Source organism: Gymnodraco acuticeps, unplaced genomic scaffold (assembly GCF_902827175.1).
Source record: "Gymnodraco acuticeps unplaced genomic scaffold, fGymAcu1.1, whole genome shotgun sequence".
In the NCBI taxonomy this organism is placed as follows: Eukaryota; Metazoa; Chordata; class Actinopteri; order Perciformes; family Bathydraconidae; genus Gymnodraco; species Gymnodraco acuticeps.
Window position 1 is genome coordinate 26,442 of NW_022990671.1, and position 11,059 is coordinate 37,500.

The 11,059-nt window shown below is 41.3% G+C and overlaps 1 protein-coding gene across 1 annotated transcript in view; it reads left to right on the plus strand.

Moving 5' to 3' along the window:
* The window catches only part of LOC117555023 (GDNF family receptor alpha-1-like), a gene marked incomplete at its 5' end in the record, with an annotated part of 46,894 nt that overhangs the window by 26,419 nt on the left and 9,416 nt on the right, over positions 1 to 11,059 (plus strand). The window contains 1 exon segment of the mRNA XM_034229677.1: positions 4,894 to 5,063. Within this exon segment, the coding sequence (XP_034085568.1) occupies positions 4,894 to 5,063 (170 nt within the window).

The following is an 11,059-nucleotide window of genomic DNA, read 5'->3' on the forward strand; positions in this document are numbered from 1 at the left end:
GAGACGTGGTTTGTCCTGTTATGCCTACTGTGTGCTTACTGCTTACATTTAAACACCAACAAAGTAGGAATTTAACAAACTAATGATGATTAAAAAGCCAGTGTATCACTTGTTTCTGTTCAGTCATTCATAAATGTTCCTCTTTTAATTATTTAAAAGTCATTTCTGGGACGGGAACAAAACATTTTTTTGGATGTCTGCTCTCACCGGAGGTAAATCCAGCTCAGCAGATGAAGGGAGGGACTCTCTGGATCTACTTAGTTTAAGATTTATAATCACATTTATTAAAGTGGAAATAACTCAAATGTTCTTTGGAGGTCGGGATGAGTTTATCAGAGAGGAGAAGAAAGAGGACGATGAGACAGAAAACATGTTTAATCGTGTCCAATAATATATTTACATGCACGTCTAGATACTCACTTTTACATTACATTACATTTAGCTAACGCTTTTATCCAAAGCGACTTACAATAAGTGCGTTCGACCAACAAAATACAACCTTGAGGAAAACAGAATCATAAAGTACATCAGGTTTCATAGAGCCAAACATTTCAAGTGCTACTCAACTGGCTTTAGGTAAGCCAGTCCTTTATTAGTATAAAAGTGCTTTGTTAATAGTTCTATCGCTCGAAGTGGAGTCGAAAGAGATGAGTTTTCAGTCTGGAAGGTGTGTAAGCTATCTGCTGTCCTGATGTCAATGGGGAGCTCATTCCACCATCTTGGAGCCAGGACAGCAAACCCACGTGTTTTTGCTGATGGGAACTTGGGTCCCCCTCGCAGCGAGGGTGCAGCGAGCCGTTTGGCTGATGCAGAGCGGAGTGCACTTGCATGAAATTCAGTTCAAGTGAACCGTCATTTACTTAACAAAAAAAACAAAAACACAATGTTATAATTAGTCGGAGCGGCGATCAGATAGTTTGAGTTTCTCCTCCTAATGACCATGAACAATTTGCAATATTCTGTATATCTGTAAATGATATACTATCCTATGTATATACAGTATGTTAATGCTCCTGTAGTATACGCCTATATTTCTACTACTGCACTATTTTATATCTCATTTTCAGTTGATTTTTAATTTTAATTATTTCTCTATTCCACTTTTTAAGTATTTGTATATTAATATCTGAACACACTGTTACGAAAGAGTCTCTATCTATTTATCTAAAGGTGAGAATAAACTGGTACCTTTTACTTAAAGGGGACTTATCATGCAAAATGCACTTGTTGATGTCCTTTATAAATCAATGTGTCCCCGGTGCGTCAGGGAACTCACGCAGCGTCAGGAAATAAAAGCCTCTCTCTTTTCCTCCGTACCCAAATCTCTAAAAACGGGGAACAACGGAGCTGATCCAGATTTGCGTCCGATATGACGTAATATCTGAAATGTGGACCCACGGCCCAATCAGAAACGTTGCTATCAGAAACAATGCCCGACTGTTTTGGACGTAATATGGTCGGTGTTTACATTAGCATCGCTAACACTCAGAGCTAACCTGTGCTGGAGAGCATGTGTGTGAAGAAGCAGGAAGTAAAAAGGAACTCACCTTGTGGTGTAACCGGCAAGAGAGAAAGCCTTTGAGCTCCAAACTGTTTCAGAGAGAATCCTTGATAATCCATGATATGGCATTTCATCACGGCAGCATTTCCTTTAGACAGTAGCTGCCGGGTCCCGCACGAGCTCAGACCCCTCCTCTTTAAAGCTTTATACCCAAATCAGTACTTTTGAAACAATAGAGGGATATGAGGCATGGCTAGAATGATCTGTTTGGTATTTTGAGCAAAACACTTCATAGACATGTTTTTTATATATTTGTATCTGAGACCTATGCTATTGCCTAAAGATAGCATGATAGATGACCTTTAAAGAGACCCTATTATGCTTTCTGGGGTCTTCCCTTTCCTGTAGTGGGGTATACATTCCCAAATTACAGATATCTTATTATCAGCTACTTACTAAAACATTTGCAGGACCTGTAAAGTGAAGTGTTACCTGTTTAAGATTAGAAGAAGTAATGCAATTGTGAATTAAATAGACAAGCGATGAAGGAAAGATTTGTCTGGTAGTAAAATTAGTAGTTATTCGGACAGTTTCTGAAATTAAACATAAAAGAAAACATGGCTTTGTGATTCCCCTTTGCCTCAATGCCTCTGTGAAAGCTTAATGCATGCAATACTTTATTACTATTATTTTCTTTTATAAATCATTTAGTGTTATAAGTGTCCATTTGACAGTACAGTATGTGTAGTAGTGTATTTAGCCCAAAAACACGTGAAATACATCGCCCTGATCCAGTATCTAATATGAATCCCTGCTGAACATCGTGCAGACTGAGAGTCTCTGCATGTATTAATATTTCAGACGGGTTAAAGAGCCGTTATGCAGATCAGCTCTTCTTTACTTCACCAAAGTATCGGGGTCATAGTCGAGTGTCGGAATATCTTTACGTTCAAACAGCAGTGTGCTTGTGTGTGTGTGTGTGTGTGTGTGTGTGTGTGTGTGTGTGTGTGTGTGTGTGTGTGTGTGTGTGTGTGTGTGTGTGTGTGTGTGTGTGCGTGTGTGTGCGTGTGTGTGTGTGTGTGTGTGTGTGTGTGTGTGTGTGTGTGTGTGTGTGTGTGTGTGTGTGTGTGTGTGTGTGTGTGTGTGTACATCAAAGCCATAGAAAGCTATTAATAGGGCCACTAATGCACTGTAATGGTAAATCGCCACATCAGCACTCTACTGTCTGACTGTGCGGTGAATTTATAATGTCGGGAAGTGATAACAAAGCTTAAGTACCTTCTAACTCGCCTTTAATTGTGGTTTGGGCCGCGGCGATATAAAAGCTTTATTTTAACGTAGGGACTAACTAAGCGTGTGATTGATGATAAGATGCAGCTTTGTGACCAATCAGAGTTACAGCGCAGTACTTCTGCTGTAGCTAATAAAACTAATTATGCACCAGCTCAGCACGATGCAGAGGCAGACTGAGTTTAGACCAAGAGTCAAATATTAGTTATGGTAAAGAGTGTTTTCCCCAAAATCAAGCATATTATTACATCAGATGTTTACGTGAATTGTAATGCTGCGACCTCTAGTCCAGATTGAGTATTTTTGTAGGCCGACCCGGACCTTATTTAAGGCTTCTCACTAATAACAAGTTAAAAAAAACACTAACTTTGAGATGAGGGAACAGGAAGTCATTTTAAGGTTTAGGTTACTTCAAATAAAACGTGTCTAAATATAGTTAGAAGTGAGGTGGAGGTGATGGGGTACTCTGTTATTTCAAATTAAGTTAAAGTTACTTAAAGTGGACCTATCATGCTATATTTGAAACATATATTGTAGGGCCATACCTATATAAACTATATAAATATAGTTTTTTTTTCAAAATACCAAACAGATCCTGCATTTTAGCCATGCCTCATTTCGCTCTATTTGCTCTTTCCAGCCCTGTTTTTGCAGGGGGCTGATTCTGTGAGCTGCAGCTGACCACGCCCCCCTGCAGCTGACCACGCCCCCCTGCAGGAGAGGGGAGCGGGCAGTTCCTTTGGCATTAGGGCAGGGATATCTAGAGACTTCCCAAGGTTTGACTTAATGAAGTGTGCTACTTTTAAAGCAAGCAGCGATGTTTTCAAATCTGTAATCAAAAAGCTCCTCAAAAACGCTCTCGAAGCAGTTCCTGCCGTTGCTACGTTAGTTCAAACGGTAACAACGGACTATTTTTCTTAGCGGATGCATGTCAATTTAAATCAATACATACAACTATTTTTTAAATCAATAAAATCATTTTCTAAATCCATAAAAGCATTTCAATTAATATTGGGATTCATGTTGTTACTTTGTTGAGAATGTGGCCGTGTGATAAGCGGGATAATGTGTCATTATGGGGATAAGAACACCTTCATGCCGATCTAGATCCCTCCGCTTCGCGTCGGGCTCCTGATCGGCCTGTCGGTGTTCTTTTCCCCATAATGACCGCGTCGCTGCACATTATCCCTTACATATGATTATATAGAGTCATTATTCATTTGTTTTAAAGCAGGAGGCGCAAAGGCTTGCCTCGGGGAGGGAGAAAAAGAGCCACAGCGGAGAATAAACAGAAGGGCAACCATGGCAACCATGCAAGGGAAGTCTTCTTCGCTGCTTTTGTGGCAGACTACAGCGCCACTTACAGGCCTGGCATATGTACTACAGCGTCTCCAGCACTTTCGAGCAGCAATGGCCGGCTGTGGCCCAACCCCACATTCCCCTGATAGGTGGAGAATTGACCAATAGCCGTAGCACCACCGTCCTGACGTCAGGACAGTGTTCAAATCTGGATCAGTCTGTATCAGATCCGTTGCAGCCCCGTTTTTAGAGATTTGGGTATGGAGGAAAAGAGAGAGGGTTGTGTTTTCTGACACTTGGTGAGTTCCCTGGAACACCGGGGACACATCTTCATGTTTAAAAGACCTACAAAAGTGCATTTTGCATGATACATGTAGGTCCCCGTTAAATGAACTAAACCGAATTAATGTGGTTGTTTGCGTCCTGTGTGAAAGTCAACTTGTAACCTTATTAAACTGTTTTAAAACGGAAATGTAGTAAACAAGGACATTTCAATATCCTGCCACCTGTACGGATGATCATTTAGGAAACTCTCCCGTTGTATTAAAGGCTAATGCAAAGAGCCACTGTGGTCACATGACTTATAAGTCACATCATTACTATTGAATATTGTATATTCTTAAAAGAAAAGCCACCTGGTTGGTTCAGTTGACTGCAGGTGGCACCAATCGTCCACCTGCAGTCACATGATTGCCTGCCGAGCATTGATGTGTTTTATTTTCTTGCTGACATCCTTTACTTCATGTCCACCACTCACCCCCAACCAATGATGGGTTGTAATACGTTTGTAATTTCCTCCACAGGTAATGCCATCCAGGCGTTTGGGAACGGGACAGATGTTGGCGTTTGGCAGCCGATGTCCCCGGTGCAGACGACCACCCCCCCCTCCCAGAGGAAGAACCAACGCAACCCCAACACCCTCGACAACGCTATCAACACAGACCCCATCTACCACTTCTGTGGCAGCCTGCAGGTCAGACACACACACACACACACACACACACACACACACACACACACACACACGCAAAGAGAGAAACCTACACACACAAACACACAGTGCAACACACACACACACACACACACACACACACACACACACATATAAACACACACACGCACAGAGAGAAACCTACAAACACACAGTGCAACACACACACACACAGAGAGAGACTCACACACACACACACACACACACACCTCTCTCTCCTTTTCTGTCTGTCCGTCTTGCTGTCTGTCTTCAGCTTTAATTTAATGTTTGTCTCGTTCTCTGCGTCACTGTCTCTCTCTCTCTCTCTCTCTCACACACACACACACACACACACACACACACACACACACACACACACACACACACACACACACACACACAGAGAGAGAGAGAAACACACACACTCACACAGAGAAAAACACACAGACACACATACACACACACACACACAGACTCTGTTGAGTATTGGACTTTGTAAACTAGTGTTGTGGATACTCGATCCCTGCAGAGAGCCCCAGTCATCAGCAGGATTTAAAAGTCTTTACCTGAGAGTCGTAGAAACAGTGCAGCGTCATGGTGTATAGTGACGGCAGAAACATTGGATCAGGACATCCCTTTGTGTTTTGTTTGTGTTAAAGCATCAACATGTTAGTTACAGTGACTCACCCATCCTCCACTATTCCACTCTTGTTCCTGATGAGTTTGTCCGCCTGTTGATGACACATCTGTGGGTAAAGATCCGTCTGTGTGCCTGGTCTGACTCTGAAACTATCTATTACATTCTATTTACTTGCACTTCTGAAAACATTCTCTTGCACTAATTTGTTATATGTCTTATATGTTGCACAGTTGGAGGATCATTGACATATCTACACTGTAGCTAATGTGCACTCAGCCTTACATTAAGAATTGAAACGGTTTCTCTCGGTGGGAGCACACACACTCCTGGATGATGAAACTGAGGATCAGGAGCAGAAATCCTGAGCAGAGGAATTTATAATACTGTCATCACCGGGCGAGCAAAGACAGGCACTCATTCTGAAACCTGAAGAAGCTTGAGAACGATATTAATAACCCACAATATGAACAGAAACTCATGTAGAAAACTAAACATCAATATGCTTCCCTTAGCAGCCGTACTGTCCTGAAAGTTTACTTTACACTGACGGATATTGTAGAGCGAAGAAATTACTCCCAAATGCAAGTGTGCTGACTTGCTAACACACACACACACACACACACACACACACACACACACACAACACACACACACACATACACACACCACACACACACACACACACAAACACACACACACACACACACAGCCTGCACTGATAATGAGCTTTGCTGGTGTACTGGTGCATGTATGCTGTTGGCACTACTCAGATAACACGTCAAGAACAAGTTAATGAGAGAGTTGTTCTCATCCACTATCTGTGTGTGTGTGTGTGTGTGTGTGTGTGTGTGTGTGTGTGTGTGTGTGTGTGTGGCATGGGTGTGTGTGTGTGTGTGTGTGTGTGTGTGTGTGTGTGTGTGTGTGTTGTGTGTGTGTGTGTGTGTGTGTGTGTGTGTGTGTGTGTGTGTGTGTGTGTGTGTGTGTGTGTGTGTGTGTGTGTGTGTGTGTGTGTGTGTGTGTGTGTGTGTGTGTGTGTGTGTGTGTGTGTGTGTGTGTGTGTGCTTTGTTTTTCTTTGCCTGTCAGCATCAACATAGTTCATGCTCTTGTAATGACTCACTTGAGGGACAGGACTCTGAGGAGATCCAATGCTTTCAGTGATCTCTCGCTCTCTCTCTCACACACACACACACACAAACACACACACACACACACACAGAATAATACCCATTAAGCAGTGACTCAGAACATCTCCACTTATAGTCTATGAAAGCCCAACAACTCATAGCATAGCGGTTTGGATTCAAAGCAAAGCATTAAAAGTGGTAGAAGGTGTAACTGGTTGTAAACTGGTCGGCTCCCAGTGACATTATTCTCTTTTAACATTAGAAAACCACCTTTCCTTCCTCTTGTTATTGTTCTCAATTGTAGTTCCATTCCATTTTTGAAATATTCAGCTGACACAAAGACAGAAAGGGCTTTAACCAACAGAGGGTCCAGTTGTGATGGCCACGGTTCGCCACTCATGTTGACGTTGTTTCGTCTTTGGTGTTCCCTGACATCACCTCTATAGTCATCAGTGGGTTGACATGTTTAGCTTTTAGGAACACATCTTGAACACTATTGGGTGGCATATCATAAAATATAGTGAATAAATCAAGATTGGTGATTTCCAGACCTTTTACCTCGACTGGACATTCACTGGGAACAACACGAAAGAAAAGACTCATACTCTCTGTTTCCATATTCAGTCTAACAGCCTGACATTTATCACAAATTCACAATTTTTGTATTGCATTTTTGGTATAATTGCACCTTTACGAACACATCTCTGTAACTTCTGAGATAGATGAATGCTCTGCAATCATTCAAATGAAACCTAATGTGTTTTTCATATTTGAGAGAACTGGACATTTCAATAAGTTACACATTGAACGCTTTCTTTGTGATAACATGCATTCGGAAAGCAGATATCCCTTGTATGTACACTCTAATATTTACCAACTGCACTGATTTTAAACCTCAACAAATGCAAATATATATGCCTTCCTTGTGTCTGCGTGTTTGGTATTTGCCTAATACCTGCCCGTTCTGAAAAGTCACATTAGCATGAGCTATATTTCCATATTCGTCCGGGGCACTTCCTGCTCCGGAGTCAAACATATATTCATAAGAACAGAATGATCGAGCCTCGAGGCACGCAAAGTGTGTGTGTGTGTGTGTGTGTGTGTGTGTGTGTGTGTGTGTGTGTGTGTGTGTGTGTGTGTGTGTGTGTGTGTGTGTGTGTGTGTGTGTGTGTGTGTGTGTGTGTGTGTGTGTGTGTGTGTGTGTGTGTGTGTGTGTGTGTGTGTGTGTGTGTGTGTGTGTGTGTGTGTATGTGTAAAACAGTATTTGTTATTTTATCTGTGGTGGGTTTTCGGTGGGCAAGACTATGTATGTTGTATGATTAAAAGGTGAAATGGTAAATTGACTTTATACATATATAGCGCTTATTTCCGTAGAGGCAATCATTTTGGGGTTTAATTTAAAGAGTCCTCTCCTGCTGATGTTCAGGTGTATATCAGTATGTAGTGTCTCTACTTTAAAGAGTCCTCTCCTGCTGATGTTCAGGTGTATATCAGTATGTAGTGTCTCTACTTTAAAGAGTCCTCTCCTGCTGATGTTCAGGTGTATATCAGTATGTAGTGTCTCTACTTTAAAGAGTCCTCTCCTGCTGATGTTCAGGTGTATATCAGTAATGTAGTGTCTCTACTTTAAAGAGTCCTCTCCTGCTGATGTTCAGGTGTATATCAGTATGTAGTGTCTCTACTTTAAAGAGTCCTCTCCTGCTGATGTTCAGGTGTATATCAGTATGTAGTGTCTCTACTTTAAAGAGTCCTCTCCTGCTGATGTTCAGGTGTATATCAGTATGTAGTGTCTCTACTTTAAAGAGTCCTCTCCTGCTGATGTTCAGGTGTATATCAGTATGTAGTGTCTCTACTTTAAAGAGTCCTCTCCTGCTGATGTTCAGGTGTATATCAGTATGTAGTGTCTCTACTTAAAGAGTCCTCTCCTGCTGATGTTCAGGTGTATATCAGTATGTAGTGTCTCTACTTTAAAGAGTCCTCTCCTGCTGATGTTCAGGTGTATATCAGTATGTAGTGTCTCTACTTTAAAGAGTCCTCTCCTGCTGATGTTCAGGTGTATATCAGTATGTAGTGTCCTCTACTTTAAAGAGTCCTCTCCTGCTGATGTTCAGGTGTATATCAGTATGTAGTGTCTCTACTTTAAAGAGTCCTCTCCTGCTGATGTTCAGGTGTATATCTGTATGTAGTGTCTCTACTTTAAGAGTCCTCTCCTGCTGATGTTCAGGTGTATATCAGTATGTAGTGTCTCTACTTTAAAGAGTCCTCTCCTGCTGATGTTCAGGTGTATATCAGTATGTAGTGTCTCTACTTTAAAGAGTCCTCTCCTGCTGATGTTCAGGTATATATCAGTATGTAGTGTCTCTACTTTAAAGAGTCCTTCTCCTGCTGATGTTCAGGTGTATATCAGTATGTAGTGTCTCTACTTTAAAGAGTCCTCTCCTGCTGATGTTCAGGTGTATATCAGTATGTAGTGTCTCTACTTTAAAGAGTCCTCTCCTGCTGATGTTCAGGTGTATATCAGTAATGTAGTGTCTCTACTTTAAAGAGTCCTCTCCTGCTGATGTTCAGGTGTATATCTGTATGTAGTGTCTCTACTTTAAAGAGTCCTCTCCTGCTGATGTTCAGGTGTATATCAGTATGTAGTGTCTCTACTTTAAAGAGTTCTCTCTTGCTGATGTTCAGGTGTATATCAGTATATAGTGTCTCTACTTTAAAGAGTCCTCTCCTGCTGATGTTCAGGTGTATATCAGTATGTAGTGTCTCTACTTTAAAGAGTCCTCTCCTGCTGATGTTCAGGTGTATATCAGTATGTAGTGTCTCTCTTTAAAGTGTCCTCTCCTGCTGATGTTCAGGTGTATATCAGTAAGTTATGGTAGTGTCTCTACTTTAAAGAGTCCTCTCCTGCTGATGTTCAGGTGTAATATCAGTATTAGTGTCTCTACTTTAAAGAGTTATCTCCTGCTGATGTTCAGGTGTATATCAGTATTAGTGTCTCTACTTTAAAGAGTCCTCTCCTGCTGATGTTCAGGATGTATATCAGTAGGTAGTGTCTCTACTTTAAAGAGTCCTCTCCTGCTGATGTTCAGGTATATATCAGTATGTAGTGTCTCTACTTTAAGAGTCCCTCTCCTGCTGATGTTCAGGTGTATATCATATGTAGTGTCTCTATTTTAAAGAGTCCTCTCCTGCTGATGTTCAGTGTATATCAGTATGTAGTGTCTCTACTTTAAAGAGTCCTCTCCTGCTGATGTTCAGGTGTATATCTGTATGTAGTGTCTCTACTTTAAAGAGTCCTCTGACTGCTGATGTTCAGGTGTATATCAGTATGTAGTGTCTCTACTTTAAAGAGTTCTCTCTTGCTGATGTTCAGGTGTATATCAGTATATAGTGTATCTACTTTAAAGAGTCCTCTCCTGCTGATGTTCAGGTGTATATCAGTATGTAGTGTCTCTACTTTAAAGAGTCCTCTCCTGCTGATGTTCAGGTGTATATCAGTATGTAGTGTCTCTACTTTAAAGAGTCCTCTCCTGCTGATGTTCAGGTGTATATCAGTATGTAGTGTCTCTACTTTAAAGAGTCCTCTCCTGCTGATGTTCAGGTGTATATCAGTATGTAGTGTCTCTACTTTAAAGAGTCCTCTCCTGCTGATGTTCAGGTGTATATCAGTATGTAGTGTCTCTACTTTAAAGAGTCCTCTCCTGCTGATGTTCAGGTGTATATCTGTATGTAGTGTCTCTACTTTAAAGAGTCCTCTCCTGCTGATGTTCAGGTGTATATCAGTATGTAGTGTCTCTACTTTAAAGAGTCTCTCCTGCTGATGTTCAGGTGTATATCAGTATGTAGTGTCTCTACTTTAAAGAGTCCTCTCCTGCTGATGTTCAGGTATATATCAGTATGTAGTGTCTCTACTTTAAAGAGTCCTTTCCTGCTGATGTTCAGGTGTATATCAGTATGTAGTGTCTCTACTTTAAAGAGTCCTCTCCTGCTGATGTTCAGGTGTATATCAGTATGTAGTGTCTCTACTTTAAAGAGTCCTCTCCTGCTGATGTTCAGGTGTATATCAGTATGTAGTGTCTCTACTTTAAAGAGTCCTCTCCTGCTGATGTTCAGGTGTATATCTGTATGTAGTGTCTCTACTTTAAAGAGTCCTCTCCTGCTGATGTTCAGGTGTATATCAGTATGTAGTGTCTCTACTTTAAAGAGTTCTCTCTTGCTGATGTTCAGGTGTATATCA